At 50.6% G+C, this 26,703-nt stretch overlaps 1 protein-coding gene across 32 annotated transcripts in view; it reads right to left on the bottom strand.

Annotated features, from left to right (window-relative positions):
• Positions 1-26,703, bottom strand: part of SORBS1 (sorbin and SH3 domain containing 1) — a 227,874-nt gene that overhangs the window by 9,200 nt on the left and 191,971 nt on the right. For 25 of the 32 annotated variants that reach the window (XR_013959030.1, XM_080641435.1, XM_080641445.1 and 22 more), the window contains 7 exons: positions 26,198-26,283; positions 22,953-23,120; positions 18,621-18,667; positions 16,111-16,225; positions 15,850-15,975; positions 13,751-13,942; positions 154-212 (listed from right to left, as the gene is read on the bottom strand). Coding sequence is in view for 30 of the 32 variants with exons in the window: in XM_080641435.1 (XP_080497561.1) it covers positions 154-212; positions 13,751-13,942; positions 15,850-15,975; positions 16,111-16,225; positions 18,621-18,667; positions 22,953-23,120; positions 26,198-26,283 (793 nt within the window). In the remaining 2 variants the exon portion in view is untranslated. Of the gene's footprint in view, positions 1-153; positions 345-919; positions 980-11,048; positions 11,814-13,750; positions 13,943-15,849; positions 15,976-16,110; positions 16,226-18,620; positions 18,668-22,952; positions 23,121-26,197; positions 26,284-26,703 lie in introns of all 32 variants that reach the window. The other 7 variants (XR_013959029.1, XM_080641436.1, XM_080641429.1 and 4 more) reach the window with 4 other exon arrangements.

Raw genomic sequence — 26,703 nt, 5'->3', positions numbered from 1 at the left:
ACACTGGCTGATGGGAAACACAGAATTCTCAGAGAAGCTGGGAGTGATTCACTCATTCCCCCACCTGGCTGTCCCACAGTCAGTCAATGACCCACTTTCTCAGCCCAAAAGTGTACTAAAATGAGAGAATTGAAGTTTGCCACGTGTACTTACAAATCTTGTGAGGCTTGACTCCTGTCTGGGGTGACTCTTCGCTGCTGGGCTTGAGGTTGCTGAGAAATGATTAAAGATGATTTATTGTCAGAAGGGGGTACCTTGTGATGAAAGTCAAGGGGATGAGAGACAGTGCTGCAGTAATGAACAGACTTTTCGGCAATGTTTATGATCTCATTGCACACTGCTTCCTGTGAGGTGGCCCCGAGATATCCAGAAACCCCCATAAAACAGTCAACATGGGGACAAAAAAAAAAAAAAAAGAAAGAGAGGAAGAGATGGAACATTCCAGACGAAGCACATAAGTCCAGGGAAACAACAGAGTTGAAGATCCAGGTTAAAAAAATAGATATTCCAGTAGTGGAGTGCAGGAGGGATCCAGGCGTAAGCATGGAAAACAGGTAAGATACAGAATTCGGAATTTAGTATGAATATTAAAAAAAAAAGGTAGCGGCACAAAAGCCTGCAATTAGTGAGTAACTGTTACAAACAGAATAACTTCAGGATAGAAATGCAAGGATGTATCCCCGATCATGCACTAAGACATTGATTTAATCCCATATGGAGGCAGAGGAGAAATGGCATCTCTAAATTCCTCTGCTTTGTTGAGAGGGAAGGGGGCGGCCTAACATCTCTCTATGACAGTAGCCACATAATCCTATAACTAGTGGCTGAGCGTTAACCAGGCAGTACTTCCGGCTGTACTCTGGAAGCCAGTAAGGACTCTCTTTAGAAAAGCTACAGTCTTAGTCAACAGGCGTCTTACCACATAGCTCTTTTCAGATTCTGTGAGGTCAGGTCCTGCGCTCAATGAATGATGAGAAGGCTGTGATCACCAAGCAAATTATAAGGGAGACATTTTAGCAGATGTCACATTGGAAAGAATTCAAAATAAAAGCGTGAGCAAATACACGTACCACACCATCATACTCGATGACACCGGACACTCGTAGCCTAGGGCCACCGAGTCTCCATGACAACACGGTGGGTGCACAGGAGAAAATGCAATGTATAGAGTTAGAAGCAAGCATCCAGGCAATGAGATGGGAGGCTGAGACATGGCTGCAGGGAGGTGAGAAGGACAATACAGGGTCCCCAGAGTGGCAGACAGACACGGAAGGGCTGTCTAAAGAATAGCTGCGTCCCTCCGTTACCACACGCTTGGTCCCCTTGCTCTCAGCTGCCCAGCATCTATGGACGGGGTGCTGGACCAAAGCCAGTTTCAGTTACCTCGTCGACTGCTGGCAAAGCAGGCTCACAAAACTACCAGGCACGCCACATTTCAGTACTCACAAAACTGAGTAACGCTTCTGAAAAGCTCCTTGTAATGTTTAGTATTGAACAAGACTGTTCTGGAAAGAGCTGCACATGACACACTCCAGCTAGTTTGAGAGGAGTTCAGACGTCTCACAGAGCGGAGCTGAAACCATCACTCATCAGCTCAGGTACCACAGGGGCGATCATGGCCGAGCACCCATCTTTCAAGTGGGTCTCCCACAGCAGAGGCCAGGCCCGCACCGGAAGGGTGTCTGAAATCATTTCCCTCACAGAGGATTCAATCTCAAGCTCTAGGGAGTCGCCCTAAATAAATATTTGAAGAGCCATCCTTGGAGACATCCCCCAGGCGACCCACCACCATAGCACTGAGCCTCAGCACCTCCAGGGAGACCTGTGCATAGCTCACTCGTTTCAGAGAGGCCCAGAGAGGGTGAGGGCCTCCTCTGGGGTCACACAGTGAGCTAGTGGTACACTTGGCTCCTGGGGTCATCGACTGTCCCCGTGGACCTTCCCTTTCATCCCTGGACCATGTCCCACATTCCCAAGTGTGCTCACTGACCTTATCTTCACGGAGTCCCGCAGAAACCCTGGAGACAGGCAGGGCAGGGGTTATCAATCCCGTTTTCTTTTAGAACCCAGAGAGCTGATGCTTAGCGAGGGGCTGGGAAAGCTGCTGGGTTGCTCTTCCCAGGCCACCCCCCACCCCCTCCTGCTTGGTGCCACTGACATGACCTTGCCCTTACAGGCACGTCCTGCAGGACCCACATCCATTCCAGGCACCACTTCTACCCTCCTGTCCTTTTGGGAAACCCCTTCAGGTTCTCCAAACCCCTATCACCTAACCAGCCCCCTGGACCTGGCAGAAGTGAAGGCAGACGCAAGACTGGAAGAGGCCATTTCTAGCTCCTCCTACAGTGTCTCAGGACCTGCCGGCTCTGGCAGGTGACAGGCGCTGACCCTGCATAGCCCCTCACCACCGACCAGCCTCTGGGTCCGGGCTTCTGTGTGACCAAGGGCAGCAGGAGCCTACTCTGTGGGCTTTCACGCAGCAGGAGAATGAAATCATTCTGGGCACCCCGAGCGGGGCGTACCTCCAGGCAAGGGGAGCGAAGGGGGAACTTTCTAAGAGTAAGAGCTGTCTGTCCAGCAATAGCAGGGGCTGCCTCATGAGAGTGCTCGGCCTGTCCCAGCAGCTGTCCGAGCTGAGGCTGTGCTGACATCACTAGCTGGGACACTGTAGGGTAGTGCTTCTCAGACTTTCACGTACGCTGGTCTCTGCTGGGATCCTGTTGAAAGGCAGGCTCCCGAGGGGCACATCAGGGGTGTGTGCTGAGACTGCTGGTCCACAGGCTGCAGAGGCGCTCAACTATCTGACACTGAGATTCTCTGTGCCAGAGTGACATAGGTCACACCTCATAAAAAGAAAGTTCTCATACAAATAAAAATATTTCCAAACTCCAGCTGGGGGCCTGATGATCTCAGGTCAAATGCAGACCAGAGAGAATGCGGACAGTCTCTCAGAGTAGTCTGCACAGTTTACGGAAGTCCCTAGCGTCTTTCAATCGTCTTAATCCCAAAGCAGTGACTAGAATCGATCATCCACAAATAGTTGGCACATAAGAGATTTGGTGAATCAGAAAGAAGGACTGATATTCTGCTAAACCCTTTTTTTATAAAGCATTTTTAAAAAGCAGCTTTCAAAGCACATATAAGTCCAAGTCCTCATCTGACTCATTACTAACCTGGTGACATGGGGAGGGCAGAAATGAAATGTTAAGGTTCAGGGAAGTCTGAGAACCTGACAAGGTGGCAAAGCCCCTGAGAGCTGAGCCTCCGTGTCTGATCGCCGTACACCAGCCCCTCGAGTCATGACGGGCAGCTGGTACCACCAGCGCACACCCAGCTCAGCCTCTTCAGAAGACCAGCGTGTACCTTCTCTTCATTACCTTTTCATCACGTGAAAGGGGCGATGTGCACTAACAGGCATCATCCTATCATTGACTCAAGGGTCCCCAGTACTGAAAGGGATACGGATGCCCCGCCTTCCTTGGTCTCAGGTCCTGTCCAAACCAGAAGGCAATCCTCATCATAACCTTCACATCCAAACACGCTTAACATCTGGACACACTTAAGTCATCTCCCAGAGGCAGGGACGATTTGGTTCCTTATTTATCGTGTGTGGAAAAATGCAGGAAGAAGGCAAGATAAACATTTATCTTATTAGTGAGAGAGAAGGCAAGTTAAACACTTACCCTATTAACTAAGATTCAATTTCTTCCCCCTTTTATAAAAAATATATTTCTATTGATTTTTGGAGAGGAAGGGAGAGAGAGAAACATCAATGAGAGAGAATCATTGATTGCCTGCCTCCTGTACGCGCCACACTGGGGATCGAGCCCGCAATCCAGGCACGTGTCCTGACCAGGAATTAAACAAGTGCCTGGGTCGACACTTAACCACTGAGCCCACGAGCCGGGCTCAATTTCTCCCTCTTGGAAACGCTTTCCTTAGACTCTTCCTCCAAACCTATGCCATCCAATATGGTCACCAGTAGGCACATGTGACTTGGCCAGGATAAAACATACAATGGATTTCAAAAATAAAGTACAAAGTAAAGAATGTAAAATATCTCAGTAATCCTTATATTGTTTATATGTTAAAATGAATCTACTTTGATATATTGGGTTAAATAAAATGTTAAAATTAATTTCACCTGCTCCATTTTACTAGCAGAAAATTTAAGATTACATTATGTTCCCACTGGACAGTGCCGCCCTGATCCCTGGTCCTCATAGTCTGCCCTTATTCAGGCCTAAAAGTAGGTACACGTTCTCACCAGGACCTCATCCAGGGTTAAGAATAAAGAGGGTATTATCTCATGCTAAGTGCATTTTGGACTCTTGGAGATGCAGTGAAGTTTTTCACATGTTTAGAAAACAGCAATTGGCCCAACACATGCACACACACGGGCGCGGGTGTGCACACACACACTGCATTCCCCTCCCTCCCCCATCAACAATAGACAGGCGGTAGTCCCGGATTCAGAAACAGTTTTGCTTTCCTATTCGCAAATGTACACGTCAAGCACCTCTCTTGGCTGGAACGCTGGCTTCATTCTTCCCGGGTGAGCAATCCTGCAGCGTCCTTGCTCTGTGGCCCTGCTGCCCTTCTAGCTCCAGTTCACAGAAGTCCCTCAGAAATCCGACCCTAGCTCCCTGGGACTGTTAATCCCTCTGGATCCACAAAACACCTGGTGCTACTGTGGAGCTACTAAGCACCTTCTTCCAGTGTTCGGTGTGTGCCAAAGCCCGAAGCCCAAAATAATTGTCTGCAGGCCAAAGAACAGCAGGAAGTCCTGGAGGTGTGGACAGGACAGAGGAACTCAACCTCAAAGTGCAGGACCCTCCTAGAAATAACTGCTCTCCTAACCTGCCCCAGCCCTCAGAGACGGTATTCTTCTCATCTCAGGCCCCATACCTTCCCATCTCTTCAGACCCCACCCACATTTTGGTGACCTACCCTGGCCTCCCAGGGCGACACTGGACTAGGGATGAGAAATCTGGCTTCCAGGCCAGGCTCTGATACCAATTTGTCATTTGAACAAAATGCTTAATTTCTTTGGAGTTCCAGTTCTTGGTGAAATCAGAGGGCTGGACAAGATCTACATCCCTGTCCTTTGGCTGCGAGTGTAAGCACCCTGTGACTGAGAACTGGCACTGGGCAGCCTTGAACTGGCTGAAGGGGACAGCACCCCACTCATCGCCCACTGAAGACTGGACGGAGGGCTTTGACAGTAGCCCCCCGATGTAGAGGGGGATCTGGCAGTGTGGGAAGTGAGGGGTGCCCCGATGGAGACAGAAGGTTTGCAGCTCCTGGCACACCCCGGGCAAACTCTGCCAGAGGAGTAGGAAGCCACGAGTGAGTCGGGCTCCTGGGTTTGGGCTCTAGGAAACCTAGAGCCATCCTGCAGCGCCCCTGCTCTGTGGCCCTCCCGTCTCTGACTCCACGGATTCTCCTGATTTTACTGAGCAAACGATCCCAGCTTAAATATAAAACCAGTGACAACCGATTAGTTCCACTGCTTACCACCTAGACTTAATCTCCATCAGATTCCCCCACAGATTACACATTAGCTCTGTTGTAATGTAAACCTGATTACAACACTCCCATGCTCAGCCACCTCTCAGAGTCTGGAATGTGGCCTTCTGTTTCCTTCCTAAAACAAGTCGAGGAGTAACGGCAAATGGCACTCAACTATAAAGAAACCAAACACTTTACGCTTTCCAAGATGAATGCTTTGTACTCCAGGTGGGAGAGAATAAGGAGAAGCAGGGATTGGCAGAGTCAAATGAATTTCTAACTTCTGGATCTATGCAATGCAAAGTAAAGGTTTCTCCCATCACCTATGTTCTTCTCTTCCTTCCTCCACCTTCCTCTCTCTGGTGGAACAGGGTAAGGAGGACAAAGTAAATTACCTCGAACAGTTCTTTTCCCTGTTACACCAGTATCACACAGCAGGTACTTATTGGGTTCTAATTACATGCTCGGGGCTAGGTGCTTTAGTCTCATGGCATCTCATTTAATCCTCCTAATAATTCAACAGAGTGGTCGCCATGGACCTCATATTACAAAACTAAGACCCAATATGTCTGAGTTGGGAATTTGAAGAGCCAGGATTTGAAGCCCGGTCTGTGGGACTCCAAGTCCTGAGCGTTCCACTACACTCTGATCTCTGGAGTTAGGGGGTCTGCTGTCTACCACTTCTAACACTTTTCAGGGGAGACACTTCAACGCTGGGTCTTAGTTCCCTATCTTAGATGCCGAGATGCTGGTTATTTGTGTAAGAACTTGGGCCACTGTCTCTCCGTATCCTGTAAATTGTTAAATGCCCTCGGTACTTAGAGATCTCCCTCCTGAGGGAGCCAAAGGGAAATGATTCCCATTCTTAGTTGGCTATCTTAACATTTTAAGTTTCCTTTTGGTCCTCACAAGGTGCATCACAAGCTTTTCCTTCTAGTTCTGATGTCTGTGCCCAAAGCAGGCCTGTGTCTTTGTTCTTATCTCTCTGGGGCGACCTAGTTCCCACGTGGTAAGGGATGTTCCCAAGCCACCAAAGCACATCATTCTGTCGTCAGTTGAGCAGCTTTCCTTCCTCTAGGCCACAGAGCAATTAGTTCTTGCATTTCTCAGACAGATGCTTTGAGGACACGTAGCTTTCCTGAATATTTTTATTTTCAAATGTCACGCCTTCAGATTTTATTGTTTGACTGGCTTCCTTCCCTTTAGGAACCAAACTGACATCACAAAAGTGTGTCACTTTCCTCAGACCTCAGCTTTCTCATCTCATCATGGAAGTCAAATCGATTTGGGCTCTTTATCTGGGGTCCATGAGCTCCCAGGTGGCCTCAAGTGTGGCTCTCTTGAAACTTCACGCGGACTGTGGATGCTGGCCTGGATCCCTGGCTGACCTCAGATTCCCACAGGTTCCATGACCCAGAAGAAGTTAGGAGTCACTGAAATAGGTGACCTTTAGAGATGCTTTTTAATTCAGAAATTCCACGAGGCTCTCACCAATTGTAGCTCAGAAACTGGGTGTCAGTCAGCAGACAGTGCCCTGTGTTGGGGACGCTCAGTGAATGTCTGCTGATGCTCGTGAAGGTTTCCGAGAGGCCCTTCCCCTGAACCCTCTGGACTGGTTGTTCTCAACTTGCTTGGCCAAAATTATGCCCCTCAAATCCAAGAACCTGGTTGATGATTCTTAACTCTTGGGCGTTTTGTGTGTATGCTTTTGTCCAATTAAGCTGTCCCTCAAATAATAAAAGGGAAAACTTTCACTTTTCAGTTGAGAAGGTCCGCAAGTCCATAATAAATGCCATACTTTGCATTTGTTCTTGCTTTTCCTTTCAACTGAAATTCACATAGGACTTTTAGCTAATCAAGACTAGCAAAGACAGAAAGAACCCTAGTTCTTGTCTGAATGTTTTGTTAACAGACTGGGGAGCCAGAGGAGGGAAGTGACTCATCCAAAGACACACAGGCTGATGGGAGCTGGAGCTGGAGCCCAACATCCTGTCTGCACAGCACGCCTCCCCCAGGACCCTGACCTCCCCATGCCCCTCCCCCACTTGGCTCACCCCCTTCTGTTGTTCAGAGAATACACATCTACACACATGAGGGACGGACCTGTGTGACATCAGTTTGGGAGGCTACAAATGAGTGGGAAGTCACAGGGAAGTGTTCGCACATCTCAGAGTTGGGGGTGGCAGGAAGGACTGGACAGGTGACTAAGGGGAAGGAAAGCAGCAAAGCAGGGACTTAGAACCAAAAATGGAAGTTTGACAACCCAGGAACCTCAGTGACTGTGAGGAAGCTGACTAGCCACATTGTGCTGACGAATGCCCGCCGTGGCACCAATGAGCCCCTCCACGCTCTGCTCCAGCCTCTTCTCCACACCACCCCCTCTCCCCGCCTGCAGACACCCTACGGGTCACTCCAACCGGGAGCTCGCCACTCCCTGTACCCATTTCACATCCCCACCCCTGGGCTGTGGCAGGCCTATGTGCTTGCCATGAATGCCTCCCTCTTGCTGTTTGCCTCCCATAGAGCTCCCAGGTCAGACCCCACTTCTCTTATGCAGCCTTTCCAGATGGCCCTTCCCCTCCTGGTGCTCATCATCTCTCCGCATCTTGAACCTTCCGAGTGAGCTGCTGTGTCTGTCCTCCTCTCTGCATTATAATTACTTGTGGATATGTCATTTCCCCAGTGGAGAGCACATACTCCTTTAGTTGGGATCAATCATCTTTTATCTTTTCTTTCATTCAACAAGTATTCATTGGGCGCCTTCCATTCATCACGCGTCCCGGTCTCCCACTGGGGTCTCTCACTCTCACTGTGACCCAGACAAGCAAAGGGGCAAATGCCGTAGAGCTGAAGACGTGCCCCGCGGGTGAGGTGCCGAGGGCTGTGGAAGCACAAGGCCAGAGCCTTTAATCCGCCTCACAGGGGCGGGAAGACGTCAGGAAACGCTTCTGGAAGGACGTCTGAGTGGAGAAGTGCAGGCAGGTGGCAGTGGCCCAGGCACACAGCATGGGGGGTTTGGGAGGTGAGGCTGGCTTGCTGTGTGAACAGCCCGGCTCATGGTGCGCTGAGCCTAAGAGACACTTTCCCAAGAGCAACAGGAAGAACCCTGATGATCTCCCCTCTGTCTCTCACAGACTTAGCACGGGGCCTGGCCATCCTTGATGCTTGGATGGAAGAGAAATGATCACAACATTCCAGAACATCTGCAATTTTAAGGCTCTCAAGCAAAATTCTCTCTATTTACTGGTCAGATACACTTGAACTTTTGGTTCAGCTCCCCACAGCAAGAAGAGTGGCTGGCAGTGTTCCTGGTGACACAGACTATCTCAAGTGACTCAGCCTGAGCTCGCACCATCCTAACTGGCCAGCAAAGAACAGTGTCAAGTCCTTTCCATCTTGAGCTCTGTCACCCAGAGGGCCTCGCGAGGCAGGAAGCTTCTTTTGAAGGACCCCATTTCCTGAGTGTCGGGGTCCTGTTCCCAGGCACAGGAGGGACAGTGAAGGGGCTGGGAGGGAGGTGTGTGGGCAGAAGCCCCTTTCCCACAGCCCTCTAGCTCTCGTAGGGAGCAAGGCCCATAGCCTGGGCTCCACATGGAAGAGAGGAGAGAGGGAGGGGATGGGAAGTGGTCCACTGGCGGCCTGGAGGCCACCAAGAATGGAACACCAATTTCATCAAGCCTGGCCTCCAGGTGGCCAGCTCCTCCTCCCGTCCCCTCCATCAGGAAGGGAGAGGGTATACCACTAGCCCAGCCCAGGGCTTGGCACCACGCTCTTCCTGTGCTGCTGGGCCTGGAGGCAGGTCGCCGTGACTCACTTCTGACAATAACGAGGTCTCCGGGAACCACGACTGACCGGGAATGTTTACAGAACTGTTCCTGTGTCAGACATTTAATTCTGTTCCACCAGCCACTTCACCACGTCTCCCCAATGAACTATTCTTTCCCTCACTGGCCGCACCCTTTTCTTCCCCAGTGAACACACATTCCAGGAGCGCCTGCAGGCATAGCCTCCCCAGGTGCTGCTGTTCCCCTCAGCCAGAGCCACATCCACCTTGTGGAGCCTTCCCCGGGCCAGGCACCACACCACACCTCCTAGTTTATCCTCACAGCCACCCGCGTAGGGAGGGACTGCCTTGCACAGGAGAAGCCTGCGCTGGGAGGTTAAGTGGCTGTCAACATGAGGCTGGCCTGAGTGGTTACAATGTCCCACACTGCCCTCCCGCAGCACACGGCCCCCTCCCCACTGCTGGCTGGAGCTGGAGGTCTGGCCTCACTTGCGCTTGGGTCTCTGTGGGCTCCAAGCACCCTTCCATTACTGCAGTCCTGGCGCTGCTGACCCAGGCTCTCGAGGGCAGGGATGGATGACCCGACTCCTGCCCCAAGGCGGGTGTCTACAGATCTTGAGTACATATTTGTTGAGTGAAAACTGAAACTTCAAAGGGAAATGGGGACACCAGGTCTGAGATCAAGCAGTCTCCTGTGAGCATCATACACAGCAGACCACAAATGGTTTGGAGCGATAGCATCAAGAATTCCATTGTGTGCTAAAGACATTCTAGAATGTTCTCAGTTCCAGAAGCAGCTCTAGGTCACCTGGGTTAGGTGGCTTCCATTTACAAAATGCTGATCATGCTCCGCCCCAGCCCCTGTGCTAGCACTTCTCACACGTGACTTCCTGGAACCCTCCCGACCACTCTCTGAGGTAGGTGTTATCAGGTCCACTTTAAAAATGGGGAAACTGAGGCTCCGAAAGGGAAGTAAGTCCCAAGTCACTAGACATTAGGAGGTAAGCAGGCATTCACACCTGCTTCTTTGACAGCTGGGGTACTGAACAGCAGGGCCACATTAGAATCGTGATCGAATTGCCAAGTTCACCTCCCCCGCAAACACCAAATTCTCAGTGCTCAAACACCCTGCAGCCGCCTTGGTCCACACTCGGAGATCTTTGCAGCTGACACAGACAGAGGAGGGGACAGGCACGTGAAGAGCTGGCATGCCCATCCAGGGACCCAAATCTGTGAGGCCCCAGTGCTGGGCCTGGACGCTCCTCCCGAAGCAAAGCACACTTGTTCACAGTGAACAAAGGCCTGTGCACCCACAGACAGACAGGACGCAGACCACGGAGCGGCACGGCAGCGCCACGGAGCAGTTCCACACAAAAGCAAACCACACCGAGCACACCGAAGCCTGTGTTCTAGCTGTTAGTCCGAGCAAACCGAGGTGATCTCCGCAGCAGGAATGGGGGAGAGGAGGCCTTCCTTCCTTCCCAGGGGCTTGTGCAGCAGGCAGGAGCTGCCCAAGCGGGGGAACTTTGGAATCCCCTCAAATGGCCAGAATAGAGCCTGTCTTCTGCCACTGACTTCCCAGCCCTGACACCTTCATCAAGGACCCCTGTTCCCTCCTGGGTATTTCTGCTCCCAAGACAAGCAAGTGGGTCTCCCTGGCATCACGTGGCCTCGGCAGGCGGACCGTGGGTGAGACGTCTGGCCCACCTGCCGACGGAGACGCCGAGGCACACACGTCATGCTGCAGGCCTACCTGGCGCACACCACTCGGAGCAGCCTTCCGCTCAGCCTGCTCGCCACCTCTACGCGGCTCTGTCTGCTCAGCCTCCCTTCCCGGGAAAGGGCTGCCCAGGGCCTGGCTGGGCTGGCTCTCCTCGGGGGTGCAGAGGTCTGAGAGTCTCTGTTCGGTGCTCAGGCACCTGACCACGTCTGAAGGTTTCAAGCAGCTCTTCTTAGAGATCGTGGGTCCGCCCAGGCGTCTCTCACCTGCCTCCCTCTCTGCTTTCCTTTCGTACTGTCTGCTTTCTTCTCGCCACGGGCCCTGGCTGCTAAAGGCGTTGCTAAGCTCTGAGATGACTCTATCAGGGCTCCCAAGCAGAGGCTGGGAGAAGCTGCCCTGCGGGAAGCCTGGAGGGGGCCTGTGGCTGCCACTGTCTCCGTTGATGTGAAGGGAGGCCTGGGCACCGGGCACTGGGGAGTAGGCTCGGTCGGGGGCAGGGAGGGCCAGTGGGGAGACAACTGAGTGGGGGGTGGAACGACCCGACCAACTCGAATGGGGGAGGCTGAGGGACAGGGAGGGACTAGGCCTTGTCAAAAAGGCAAGGTGGTCAGTGTAATAGACAGACGCCTCTGGCAGAGGAGGCAGAGGTGGGGTCAGGGCCAGAGGACGCCGGCCTGGGACCCCCACGGTCAGCGAGATCCACTCCGAGGTGACAGCCTGCATCTCAGGGGACAGGGCTCGGTGGGGGTGAGGCAGAGATGAGGGGGCTCGCAGGATGAGCTTGCTGTGACTGGGAAACTTAAAAAGAAAAGGAGAGAGAGGAAAACAAAAGGAAGAAGCACAAGGCAGAGTCAGCTTAAAGAAGAAAGGAGGGAATAACCACAGGGACACACGGAAAGGCTGAGATGGAGACGAGCGGGACATTGGTGTCCAGAGGAAGCTGTCTGCTTAGGTTTGGAGAGAAGCTGGGATGTGCGTGTGCGTGTGCATGTGCGTACACGTGTGCATGTGTGTATGTGTGATCATGTGCAGGTGGGAGGGTGAAGAAGTGAGTGGAGTGGGGGAAGAGATAAAGGAAAGGGGTCCCGTTGGGCACTTACACGCGTGCCACCTAGTCTGCAGAGTCACTTCCAAAGGAACACACTGGAAGCTACCCGTCTGCCCCAACAACCACCTGAGCAACCGAGGCCCTGACCCAGAACCGAGGCCCTGACTCAGAACCGAGGCCCTGACCCAGAACCGAGGCCGGGACCCAGAACCGAGGCCCTGACCCAGAACCGAGGCCCGGACCCAGAACCGAGGCCCTGACCCAGAACCGAGGCCCGGACCCAGAACCGAGGCCCGGACCCAGAACCGAGGCCCTGACCCAGAACCGAGGCCGGGACCCAGAACCGAGGCCCTGACCCAGAACCGAGGCCGGGACCCAGAACCGAGGCCCGGACCCAGAACCGAGGCCCTGATCCAGAACCGAGGCCCGGACCCAGAACCGAGGCCCTGACCCAGAACCGAGGCCCTGACCCAGAACCGAGGCCCGGACCCAGAACCGAGGCCCTGACCCAGAACCGAGGCCGGGACCAAGAACCGAGGCCCTGACCCAGAACCGAGGCCGGGACCCAGAACCGAGGCCAGGACCCAGAACCGAGGCCGTGACCCAGAACCGAGGCCCGGACCCAGAACCGAGGCCCGGACCCAGAACCGAGGAAAAACGGTGACTTGCCACGGCCCCGGCCCTGCCTGGGCTTTTCTTCTCTCCAGGGGGCTCAGCAAAGACCCTCCCAGAGAAGAGTATGAGCAGGGTGGTCAGTTTATAGTCTCGCTTGGTGATCTCCGCAGCAGGAATGGGGGAGGGGAAGGCCAAACATCGAGTTGAAGTCCCTGTCTTATAAAGTAGGATGTGCTGCACGATCTCACACCCTGTGCCCACAAGATCACAGGAGGTGGGCCTTGCTGGGCAGAGAACCTGCCAGCACCCATCTCCTGGGTCAGCCCTGGGCGGTCAGAGAGGAGAAAATGACAGGGAGGAGAGGAGAGAGGACCATCCACTGTCACCTGGCCGCGGGGCTGCTCTCCTTCCTCCCGACAACCCACAGTGGCAGCAGGCGGGGCTCTGGTAGGAAGTCGCCCACATGCCTCTCCCGAGCCCCAGGTCCTCATTTTTCTTGGCTCTGGGGAAGTGGGGATTTGAAATAATTCATGTTTTAAAACCAGTTTGTTCATAATGAATGTTCAGGAAAGCAAACATTTTTTGATGAACCTCTTTCCTTCAGCCCAGTGTACACAGACGTGTTATACGTTACTTTTTAACCTGGTCTCCGCTGGCAAAGGATACTCTGGGTCTATATCTTCTGCAGCCAACCTTGACCAATGTGTGACCGAGGACCGACGGGGCATGTAAGAACAGTGCAGGCACCCCGCCCGCTTCACTGGGTACGCCCGGCACAGAGTCCTGGACCAGCTGATAAAGGATCCGATTTCTCTCCCTCTCTCACCTTATCCCAGAGCAACCTCCTTAAGCTCTCCCTTTTCTCCAACCAGGTGTGTGATAACATTTCTCCAACCAAGGGTGTGACAAGTGCCATTTGTATGCGTGAAGACAGGCCCCGGTGTGTATACGCCCCCCTGCTCAGCACGGTTCTCAATCATAGGCTGAAGAGCCACCCTCCGGGGGGCTGTGCCCTCAGCACCGAGGGGCTGTCGCGCCGACTGTGAAAACCAGTGACGAGACGCGTAGGTACCTGTGGGCTCACGGTGGCACTACGACTTGGGGAGGAGTAAGGCAGGTCGATGTAATCCACCGGGTTTTTCACCAGTGGCCTTTTGAGCACGTCCACGTAGCTGATGGGGAAGATGCCTTGCCGGGTCGTCCCGGGGATCCTCCCCTCGTACCAGTTCTCATCCACCTGTCGGAGCAGCGTGATCCTCTCACCCTGTAAGACACAGCAAGGCGCGGTCCGTGTCTCACCATGCCCCAGCACCCGGAGGCCCTGCCTGCACCCCTCGCTGTCCTGCTAATTTAGCACACTCTTTGCTCACGTTAACCTTCCCAGCAGTGGAGCTACCTGGATGCTGGAGGTTGAGCTTGGCCTGTAAATATTTCCGTAAAGAAGGTCAGACTCATTCCCCCAAGCTAGCAGGCAAATGGAGTGTTTTCACTCACTGACTGCAAAACGGACAGATATGCAAACTTCTTCTCTAAGGCAAAGGTTTTTTGGGAGGGGTTCTCTTTTTTCTTCCTTTTTTAACTTTATTTTTTTCCTGTATCATTCTGGAAAAATTAAAACACAAGCAAATATAAAGCAAAAGTAATTGTTACCTATAATATTATCACTTGGGGTAACTACTGTTAATAATTTGATATATGTACTTCCCAGATTGAATTCTGTATCTGTGAATTGGACTTGCATATATTTTTTTTCTTATAAAAGCTGAGTAATCACTGTATTTCCCTTTTCCAACTTGCTTTTTTTATACTTAACAACATGTAGAGAGCCTCGTTCTTTCTCAAGAAAAATAATGCTACATTTCTAACAGTGTGGCAGCGTCCTGGACCACTGTGGGATGTCCCATTGCACATGCACGCACCGATTCAGTTGCCATCCACCTGATGCTCGGCACCTGGGTTGCTTCCAGTGTTTCTTCTTTTCTATGAGGGGCTCATCTTTATCTAAGGCATATACTCACTTTCCTCAGTCCTCAATGAAATGAATAACTTTAGTAAGCCAGAGAATTTTGACAGGTTAAGTGTTGGAATTCTTGGGAAGAACATGTCTCTGCCAGCTTAATTATGTTCAAAATACGCAAGCTAAACCCTGGCTACTGTGGCTCAGCTGGTTGGGCATCGTCTGTGAACCGACAGGTTGTTGGTTTGATTCCTGGTTAGGGCTCAATCCCCGGTAGGGAGCATGCAGGAGGCAGCCGGTCAATGTTTTGCTCTCACATCAGTGTTTCTCTCTCTCCCTCTCCCTCTCCCTTCCTCTAAAAATCAATAATAATATAAAATAAGCATGCTAAGCTCCTCAAAGGCAATACTGGATGATGATAATACTGGCATCATCTCCTGCTTACTGAGTACCAACTAGATGCTAAACGTTGTTTCATGTAACCCTCTTGCAACAGCTCTAGGAGAGCCACTTATCTTCATTTTACATATAAAGAAATGATGGCTCGGAAGAATGATTTAACTCCCCAAAAGCTGCACAGCTGAGAACCTGTGACTTTTGGCTTCACAGTTTTTCAAACTTCTCCTGGTGTCCAGACTTGCTTTTCTCGACTAGGCCAGAACCTGTGATGTAAAACCTAATCACCTACACAGCGCTAGCACATCGACAAATACCAACTGAATACAGTTTATAAAAGGTGTGTAAGATTCCAGAAATACTGTCTGTAATCAGTGAACTCAATGTAGTTAAACCCTGACACTAGCCTAGGGTTTATTTATTTATTTATTTATTTATTTTTTTTATTTTAAATGTATTTTATTGATATTTTACAGAGAGGAAGGGAGAGGGATAGAGAGCTAGAAACATCGATGAGAGAGAAACATCGATCAGCTGCCTCCTGCACACCCCCCACTGGAGATGTGCCCGCAACCAAGGTACATGCCCTTGACCGGAATCGAACCCGGGACCCTTCAGTCCACAGGCCGACGCTCTATCCACTGAGCCAAACCGGTTTCGGCCTAGGGTTTATTTTTAAAACGATCTCAAAATTATCCAGTTGCACCCTTCATGTACCCTTGACTGGCACATCTTTAAGGGGTTGCTGCCCTGCAATGCCACCTGCCATGAGAACAGGGCCACCCAACAGAGCCCGAAGCACGGGTGAGAGGGCTTACCTTCCTGAAGGACATTTCTACTTGCGTATCCCCATTGAAGTTGAACTTTGCAATAGCTTCTCCGTATTCCAAAATCTGCACCGGTGCCAACTTTTTGGGCTGAGCCTTCTCGGCAGGAGGAAGAAGCTGAGAAAGGAAAAGAGGTAAAAGGGAAGAAAATGGGGATGTGAGGGGACAGGAGGAAACAAAACACAAGTTCTTGATAAATAAATGGCCCTTTGGGCACGACCGGCTTTTCCCTAGAAAAAGGGGCTGCGGTACCTCGATGTAGGTTCGCGGGAAGATGCCCACCCGGCCGTGGTGCTCGCCTTCGTACCAGTTCTGGTCGATCTGCTTATAAATGTAAACAATGTCTCCCTTTTGCAGAGGAAGCTCCCTGTCAACAGAGGGTTGTGCATTTTAGCAGCTGTTTCAATGCATGCAAGGTGAAGACGTGTAGTTTTTTAGCAAACGGCGGTGAGTGAGGCCAAAAGGACCAAATGACACAAGTGGGGCTCCATCTTTGGACGTGAGAACCCTACGAGGCGGGAAATTACATCATCTTTGGCATTTTTCTGGGCTTTCAGAGGGGGGATGCTAACTTTCAAACTGACCAGTTCCTGAAAGTGTTCAGGAGCCTATTAGCTTGTTGTGATTTCTCTAAGTACTTTTTGCGAATGCGGTGCTATGCTCACGGTTTACGTAACACCTAGCAACCCACGCACTCGTCGTAACTGATGTTCATTCAATGATGACAAACATTTCCTTCTCAACACTTTCACTGCCTTCCCTCCCCTCTTCTCTGCCCTGCCAAGGCATGCCTTCATTGCTTTAAATTATCATCAAATTATTTCTCTGATATCAATATTCCCGATTGTTCTATCCATCTCACCATCCATCCATCAACGTGCAGTAGAAAGGCTCTAAAATTAGTCAGATCTAGGTTCAAAAGCCAGTTATACCATCTAGCTCTGGAACCTTGGGCGAAATACTATCTCTGAGAAACTTTATCAAAATAGAAGCTAACTCAGAATTGTTGTAGAATTCAGCAACAAACTACAAATAAAACACCCAGCACAGTGCCTGACATGTAGTTATCACTCAGTAAATGTTAATTCACTTCCTTTCAGCATAAAGGGATCTCGGAAAGAAAAGTAGGTTTTCAAATGTTCTTCATGCCCCTTTTCCAACCTCTCCATATCCATCCCTTTGTTTGCCTCAATAATGATGATGTTAACCTCTAATCAGAACTCCCTTAAAAAAAAAAAAAAGACAATAAGATAACATAAAATGAGAACAAAAATTGTAACTTGAAATTTTCTTGAATTGAAAACACACCAACGTAGATCTTTTCTATTTGCGCCACACCAACCGCCGGGAAAGCAAGGTCTCTGCCTGCCGTTTGGAGGCGTGTGCCTGCTTTGCCCTGTGCCAGGAAGTCCCATGGACGTGAGAGATGCTGGCCGAACAATGGGGCCACATCTGGAAAACCTTACACAAAGCCAGTGCTGTGCCGAATGAAGGAACAAGGCAGTCTTTGTGGTCTCTCCTAATCCGAAAGAGGCCCGTGAAGGGATCGGGCATCTGTCTCTGGGAGAAGGAATGTGTTTGGCCAGATTTTGGCCATAGTCCTCCTTGGGATGTTCTGAAATCACCCTCCCTCTACACCCAACCATGACACCTGGGTGAGCAGGACCCTCGGCTTATCCACGGGTGCTGGGGGTCTGCAGGCCCAACGCTGCCACCTACGTGACTTGCAGCTGTACAGGCAGGTGGGAGCCGCAAGGGCCCCGCTGCTAAGAACTTTCTGAGTAACATACTCTGGGGAAAGAGAACCCAGTGACTGCAGACGTTTAAGACGCAGGCCTACGGGTCGGCACTGCCTCATGTGGGGACGCTGCTCTAACTTGTTTTGGCGGCAGCGGGGCAGGATGAAAGGCCAGTCGGGAGGGAGGCACCCTCTCCAGCGCCCGCATTGTTGGAAGTGGTGACAGTCCTGTCTACCTCAGATTTCTCATCTGTTCTACTTGACAGGGTTGCTCTAAAAAAAAAAATTGTTCTAAGACTTTAAAAAACGAAATCTAGGTAAATGTAATATTGTCAATACGATTCCATTCAATGAATACTACATGGACCTTTCTTAATTAAGAAGGGGGATGAAGGTGTCTACTTGATTAAACTAAGGTCTATTTTATAAGTCTGTGTTACCCTCTCTGGTTACATCATGCACAATGTTTTGTAAGAGTAGTACCTTGGCTGCCCTGCAAGAGAGGCACCTTTATGCCCATTTTACAGATGAGAAAATTTGAGGTGGGAGAGGCCATGGTCACAGAGACAAGAGTGGCAGTCAGGACTCCAAAGCTCATGTTCTTTCTGGGACATAATGCCACCGCCTCTTGTTAGCTGCTGAGCCAAAGGGCTGGAGGCGTTATGGCAAACATACCCCAGCACCACACTGGTCCCTGGAAGTCGTGGCCTGGTTTGTGCTGGAGATCGAGGCCCAGCAGCCTCCACACAGCAGTTCCAGTGTCTGAGGAGGGGAGGTCTCCCTCATCATCAGACGTGGGGCCTCCCATCAACAGGACAACGGGATGGCTGCTGGCTGCTGCCGCCCACAGAAACTCTGTGCCACAGCATAATGTAGCGCAAAGTGCTCGGAACAGTGCTCGGCGCACGGCAAACACCATGAACGACTGGTTTTCATCACTGCTACTTCCCCAACTCTTCTAAGTGGACGTCTGCGTTGAGAGAGGCAGTTAAAATGACAGACAAATAGGACCGGTGGCACTTACTTCAGTGTCTGAGCTTTAAAGTCAAATTTGGCTCTGGCAGGTCTCATCTAAACACAAGAAACAATGTCAAGTTAAAACCACAATTCACGAACAATGGACAGGACACATTTTCACGCGTTTCCGGAAAGCAAAGCAGAAAGACGCAATCTAACCAGTTCATTCTGGGGTACACATCTGGGCAGGATTCCTCTTGTTGACCTCAGCAGAACACTAGGTGGATGTTTGGTCAGCTACGTCATGCATGAGACTCTCCCTAAGGAGGGCCAGATTTGGGGAGGGGGTGGTGACAAAAGTCCCAAAGCTGACGTTCTAGTTCCCCACAGCTGACCATGGCTATGAAAAGCAAAACAAACCAAAAACAAACTAATAAAAATTGAAAAGTGAGTTAGCCATAAAGTCTTACTGTGTGGGAATTGTGACTGTCCTACTCTTACCTCCTCTGTTTGCCTGACTTAAATTACGACCTGCAAGTGGATGAAACCCCAATTCACCTCTCACGTCATCTTCAACTCCGTACATTTCTCATGGCCTGTGAGATCAGCCACAGCCAGATGCAGTGGGCCCTGCGCTCATTCTTTCTCCAAGGCTCCCCTGTCAAGTGGCCCTCTCCTTCCAGACTCCAGACCTGGGCGCACCCTCAGCCCGTCTCCCCTCCTTCATCTGTCTGCCATGAAGTCAGCCAGCTTCCCTCTCCCTCCACAGCCCCGCTCAGGTCTGACTCTGGTTCACAGGCACAAAGCTTCCTTTGACTTCACTTCTCTTTGCTCTAATCTGCTGTCACTCAGGAGCACAAAGAACATTCCTCAAATGCTTCCATCACATCACTTCCTTGCTTTGAAGTTGGCTGAGGCTCTCAACTGCCCCCAGATCAAATCTCAGTTCCTAAGTGTTGTTAAGGCCTGTGGGTAATGTCTCCCCCCTCAGACCTAATGGCCTTTATCTCTTATTACAGTCTTCCCATCAGGCAAGTCTGTTTGCTACACCTTGGCTAAACCGCCTTCTCGGTCTGGAATTTTTTCATTTCCAATTCCAGCAAGAAGTTCACCTTTACTTACCCGCATGTGTATCTGAACATCTGTCTTCCCCACCATTAAAAGTAGTTATTTTAACTAATTAAAAAAAAAAAGTAGGGGAGAGAAATCATGTGAGCAATATAGCTGCCAATATAATTCTGACCCCATGACCACCTGGTCTAGGGCAGTGGTCGGCAAACCGCGGCTCGCGAGCTACGTGCGGCTCTGTTGACTAATAAGTTTGCCGACCACTGTCATATACTTACTACCCTTTACCTCTTTGCACACAATATGCCACAATTGCCTAATCCTCACAGCTTCCAACTACATGGTAACATTTAGTCTAGAGGGGAACAATGTGACGGAAATTAAATCGCACACTTCCTCTTCAATATTAGAGGCCATGGCCAAAGTACAGGGGAAATGGGAGACTCTAGGTGAGAAAGGTGGTACTGAGAAACCTCATCAAGCTTTAGATCCTGACGCCTCAGTGAGACGCCCCATGTGACCAGGCTCCTCAAGCTGGGGTCTTGGAGGGATCTTCTTAAGGGCATGAATTCTCCACAGGAATTTTTTATTTTTCATTTTCATGCTGATGCTTCCATCCTTCTATCTACACACATGCATATTAGAGGTCAGTTGAAGGATGACCTTACAACCAATGCTGCACAGTTTCAATGCCTGCACTGTGTCTGTGACCAAGGGGCATAACTGAACAGCTGTGGGCAAATAAGAAAAGAACGGATGTGGGGTTGATGATAAATGACAAGAGAAAAGGACCAAAGCTGTAAGGACAAACATTGCAGAGTGATTGCAATGAAAGTGGTGGCCACCCATGACAGCTAGTGACAGAACTGTGTGACGTAAATATTTGCACCAAACAGTGCCATCTGCACACTGTGGGTGGCAACTGAGTTCAGGCAAAGTGATATGACCTATCAGTTAAATGAATAAAGTTGTACAGGTGTGTAGTTTACTGTTTAATTTGTGAACTGGCTTTAGGTCAAAACTGGGGGTTGGTGAACTCAACGTTGAGCAACACTGATTCCATTGATCTGTTGGGACGTATTACCTGAGTCACCGTTGCTTGTACAAGCACCTCCCTCTGTCTTCCTAATCTCCCTGGGGCCGAATGCTCTGGCTCCCACAGTGCTGTGCTACTTACCACAGCAGAGACACCTGTTCCTACCACAGACACCTGTTTGGAGGGACCTCTTCTGCTGGACTGCCAGCTTCCCAAGGGCACAATCTGAGTCTTGGTCCCGCCTCCCCACGGGGTCTTGTGCAGAACCAGTGGTCACCCAAAGTCTACGTGATGGGTCTGAAGTGTGTGTACACAGCCCCGGTGCCCTGGGACTTGTTGGTGTCTGTTTTCTCATGTCTGTCAGCCAACATCAAGGGCAGTGATTTTCAAAGTGTGGTCCCTAAGCCGGTATCACCAACGTCACTTGGGAACTGGTTAGAAATGCACACACTCAGGCCCCACGCCAGAATCAGACACTTTGTGGACGGAGCCCAGCCACCTGTATGTTAATAAGCCCCTAGGGTAGTGGTCGGCAAACTGCGGCTCGCGAGCAGCGGTTTGCCTCTCTATTGACTAATGAGTTTGCCGACCACTGGGATAGGGGCTTAATCAAAAGGAACAACAACAGCCTGTAATTATTGGAATTGAGAGTCTAGGTCAGTGGTCAGCAAACTCACAGTCAACAGAGCCGCAGTTTGCCGACCACCGCCCTAGGGGATTCGAGAACTCAGGTGTGAGAACCACTGCTGTGGAGGGAGGCAGGCGGGCTGGGCAGTGTGCCTGCCTCTGTCCCTGGTTATTCTACCCCAGCTGCATTCTCACGCTCGTGTGCTGTCTATCCGTGTGAGTGTGCAGGCCTCGGTGCCTTGGCGTGTTCCCATGTTCCTCACCACTCTTGAGTGAGCCCGCCCAGGAAGGAGGACCAGCCACCACTGTAGCCTCAGAACAGGGTGGCTTTGAGGAGCTGGCACAAGAGGGCCGAGGGGCGTCCTTCTCTCGCAACTGATCAACCTTGCGAACTCCTGCCTCTTCCTTATGACCTTTTCCCCATCATGTTAGAGCAGGTGTCCTCAAACTACAGCCCGCGGGCCACATGCGGCCCGCCGGGTGCCGCTGCCTGTCCTGCTTAGCAGCCGACTCGTCCCGGGCCCGCAGTGCGCATAGGAATTTGTTCATAGTTTTTTTTTAAACTATAGTCTGGCCCTCCAATGGTCTGAGGGACAGTGAACTGGCCCCCTATTTAAAAAGTTTGAGGACCCCTGTGTTAGAGTCTCTGTCCCCTCTCTAGCTTCCTGTCTTCTAATCTGGCTCCTCCTTTTCTCTACCTCTTCTTCCCAGACAATTTGACCACTAGCCAGTGCCACCTCTGTCACTCAAAAGATAGAAAAATGAGAATCTACTATTATATTGAAAGATGATAAAATTGCATATACTTTGGGTGCAACTCATTTCTATACCCCCAGCCCCAGACACGCAGGTCCCCAAAAGGAGCCAACCTCAGCAGGGCCACTGGCGGGTCACGTGGCAAAACAAACTCTGGTGCAAGAGGCAGCCTTGGCAGCACCAGGATTTCAACATGCCGACCACAGGGGAGGAGGCCGGGCCTGAACAATATCACTTCAAAGGTTTGTGCTTCTTTGTTCGTTTTAGAATATTAAGTTTCATAACCTCAGCTGAGAAATGTCAAAATTAAGGGAACAAATGAAATGTCTCTCACCCTCCATGAGCTCATCCAACTGCAAAACTCCTGAGTTTCAAAATGCGCCAGTGAGGCTGCTGGCCACTTTCCCCAAGGACTCACTGTACCACCGAGAGGCAGCACGGTTCTGACAGTTCAATGTTAAGGGACTACGTTTCAAGGTCGGTGTAAAGGATGCATCGTTAGCTAACTTCTGTAACCTAAGTGTCACGCCACTATCTCTTAGAAGAACCTTGTCCTTGTCCACACCGAAGCTAACGCACAAGGACTAAGGTCGAAGGTTTCTAAGCAGAATGCACAGGCAACACGGTATCACGATGAAAGGCAGGATGTGGAGGACTGGACGCATGGAGGCAGCCGATGCTCTAGGCATGCAGAGGGTGTGTGCCAGCAGACCCCGGTCCCGCAGCCAGGCATGCTTGAACATACAGAGCACAGGACATGATGGGACTCATGTCCACGGGCCAGCCACAGCGAGCCAAAGCGAGCCTAGGGAAGCCAGGATGACAGAACTAATTCGGCCTACAGCGGGCAATGCTGAGGGGAGGCAAATATGGCTTTGGGTCAAGCAGCAGATCGAGGCGACCAAAACAGACCTCTGACCCAGATTTCCTTTTTGCCGTATCGTCTATATTGAGGAGGTCCCCAAAGCGCTCATTAGTGATAAACTGATGGTGCGTTGGAATGACGCCCGTGTGGCGTCGAGCTGCAATATCGGCCTCTTCTTGCTCGCGCTTAAGTCTTCGCTGGTCCGCTAAAAGTTTCTGCCATGAAATTGCATAAAATGGGCAGTGAATCATCTGGTCCAGGGCATTGGAAAACTGCCAACAAAAACAACTGAGGAAAAGGTGCTGGGTCAATAGGAGGGAAGTTTAAGGGTTAGATGCTGGAAGGGCTTTATGGCCACAACTATTATGTTTCGCTATGACCACCCCCCGGCGCCACTCTGTGTAAGGAGGAGACAACCCTGCACAGGAGAAACCGGGGGACACTGGGACACAGTGAAGGAAAAGTCCACACAGTTACACTGTCTGCAACCTGCCCCTGGCACAGCCCAAAGCCTCCTACCTCCTCACACGCGGGCAGCAAGGCCAGGTGACCCAGGTACACCCGTGCATTCAGACGCATGATGGGCCGGCGGCAGGAGGCTGGATGTGCTGCCCTTACCTCGTGTGGGCAGCGATGAGTTCCCACAGCTGTTCCCACGGTGGGACCAGGGCTGGCTGACTCCTCTACCCACATCTGACCTACTACACCTGCTATGGGCGTTTACTCTGTGGGGTCAAGGGCAACGAGGTCATTTTTGTGCTTCCTATGCCCGTTACTCTAAGATGCTTGACAGAGTGGAGCTGCCCATTTCAGCAAACAGCTCCTCTTCTAGGCCAGCGATCTTTTCTCTGGGCACAGTTTTTAGGAGGCCTCAGGCAAGGCTATGTTTGACTGACAGAGCATCAGTTACTTTCTTGCTATACTTTTAAACATAACTATTTCTTCATTAGGTGAAATGAGACTGAGTTTAATTTGTAGACTATAAATACAGAAGATAAACTAAGAATGATGGTACTTGGGTTTTGAAGAAATATTCTCCCCTAAATTAAGAAAATAGTTATCTATTTCTATTTTTAATGATCTTTTAAAATAATTAAACAATGTTGCATTTCCTCATTGACTATTGAAATGACCCTATGGAATAGAACTTTAATGTGCTTTCCTATTTCAAACCAAACATACATTCTTGGGATTAACATTTTTGTAGGAAAAGCATTAATTATAACTGATGATTCCTACATTCTTAATAAAACATTAGTCTTTTTTCAGAAGGAAATGGAATGCCTCATGTGACACCTAGCCCCAAATGATGGTGGGCCCAACTTTCCTATTTTTCCAGGTCACAAATAATAAAGTAACCACTCACCAGAGGCCGTGGGATTTCCAGTGCTCGGGTAAGTTGTTGTAAAGATTAAATAAGACAAGACAAGGAGGTGCTTTGCAAGTACATGGAGCCCTGGTCTCCAGCTCTGCCTCGGGTGTACGGCAGTGTGTATGTGGCCCTGGTAACCACCACCCTCTCGCAGTTCCTTCCTGGATGAACAAGGGGGTGACTAGATGACCACGAATGTCCCTGCCAGGGCTGACATGACCATTTCCTGAAATGCCATCATCATCAATGTCAATGTGAATAAGAAAGCATTTGCTGGAAACACGCCAGCACTGGCACTCCGTTAGCTGGGAAGCGTGTTTTTCCTGGAGCAGTGGGAATGCATTGACGCTGAGGCCAGACCTCTGGTGCTCTGGCCAAGGTCACATGAAGCCAGTGAAGGTGGACAGGGAATGGAGCACTTGAACCTGACCTCAATAAATCCACCTTCCCCCTAGTTTAACCACATAAGCCAATACCCTGGGGGAAGATACAGTTTTTAAGGGCCTTTGAGCAGTGTGATTCAGGAACCGAGCTGCTCGCCTTCTGAATGTAGCTCTTAATACACTGAATGGCTAAACCAACTGCGTAAAACACGCCTCCAGGGTGGCAGGCAGCGTTCTCTCACAAAACCTTCCGTGCTGGGGACTCGGTCTACGCAGGGAGTGGGAATGCCCTCCTCCACCACAGCTTCCGGCCTGCAGGGCGGCTCCTGTGGCTCAGTGATGGTGACGAGAACCGAATCTGCTGTGGCCTCATGAACACGCATGGTGTCTGAGCTTTTCACCTTGTTATCACAAACTACTCTATTCATCAGATCCTTCCTCTTCTTTCTCCCCATGGACACGTGCCAGTGTCTTACTGAATGCTGCCTGCGTTATGCCCGGAGAGGGGAGACCATGTCTTTTCTGTCTTTGGACGCACCATCCGGCTCTCCTCAAAGCTGGCCTCACCCGAAATCCTTAAGGAAAATCCACCCAAACCCTGAAACCACCATGAAGCAGAACCACCAGGGACTTCAGACTCTGCAGGGAGAGGAAGAGCTGTGTAGACATGAACACCCTCCACCTCCGGCCGCCAGGCTCCAGCTGTTCCTCCACCTCTTCACTCATGTCGGGAACAGGCACGGCAGCCTGTTTCAGCTACAGGACCCGTTCTCCTGGGGACGCAAAGTCTAGAAAGCACGCCTCGTACCAACACTGTGTCACAACAGACGCTGTGATGTGGCCCAGTCAACGGATGGGCAGCGCGGCCTCCTCCTAAATCCCAAGGGAACGCACTGCTTTCCCTGCCCTGTCAGTCATGCCTCCACAGCTGCAAGGAAAGGGCTCATCTGAAGCTCTTGGGGGAAGTTTACCAACGTTTATTGGGGCATCTCTTCTTCTGAGTTCAAAGGCAACTTCAAATGGTTGCCTTTTAGTGACCACAGTATGTATCATGGTCATTATTCCTCTCCAGTTTCCGCTTTCTCTTCCTGCACCCTTCCCACATGAACTGTGCTTGGTGCCAACAGAGGGATGGCAGTACTAAGGAAACATGTGAGAGGATTTCCCCAGAGCAGTTTGCCACTCTGGTGACTAATGAGTTTGCCGACCACGGCCCTAGAGAATAATAAGGCTGGGGTCTGGAGGAGGGATGAAAGTGCAAAGAGCAATACAGGGTGGGCAACCTCTTCTTGGACCTCCCGGGGGTGGGGGGCAATGTGGCATTCAGAACCAGTGCCTTGGGAAAATTTACTTTAAGGGAAAGTGGACTAAAAGAGGCCTGACTGAGCCAATGTCAAATAAAAAGTCACTTCTGACAAAGCGAATCTTTGCTTCCAATTGCTAGGCCACATCATGTCTCTGGCAGATGTCTGGGATGTTCACTTCCTTCATATTTTTATCTGCCCAAAAGCCAAGAGATTTTAGAAATGGCACTTACTTCTTTATCATCATGACGCCTTCGGATGAATTCTTCTGTGGATTCCAAGTAGTCAGCTGGTATAAAATGTCTTGGTGATTCTGAATCTTCAAAAGAACAAAGTAGAATTAAAACAGGCAAAGTTTTAGTGGGAAACCAAACTGGGAAAAGATTTCACCTTTCATCCATTCTAAATAGCAAGATTTTTTACAGTTGTAGAGACCAGTGATCAATAATCAAATTCCGAAGGAAAGAACCCTCGAATTCCCCCCCTTTTTGGATTCACTCATGAACTAGTGTAATACAAAACTCATTAGAAGGCAAAAGGTGAGCAAAAAGAGAGGACCTTCTCGGACAAGTGTCCCTGCTAAGAGGCGTGCAGATCTCACAGGGACACACTGTACACACACACACAGGCCACCGCGAGAGGCTGCCTCTCAAAAAACCACGGTGAGTCGGGGTTGGCGCAAACTGCAAGGGGCGCGAGGGTTCAAATGAACCAATTTCTCAGAGGAGCTAAGCGGCCA

Source organism: Plecotus auritus, assembly GCF_963455305.1.
Source record: "Plecotus auritus genome assembly, chromosome: 9".
In the NCBI taxonomy this organism is placed as follows: domain Eukaryota; kingdom Metazoa; phylum Chordata; class Mammalia; order Chiroptera; family Vespertilionidae; genus Plecotus; species Plecotus auritus.
The sequence above is the reverse complement of the archived record's forward strand: the minus strand, read 5'-3'. Positions and strand labels throughout refer to the sequence as shown.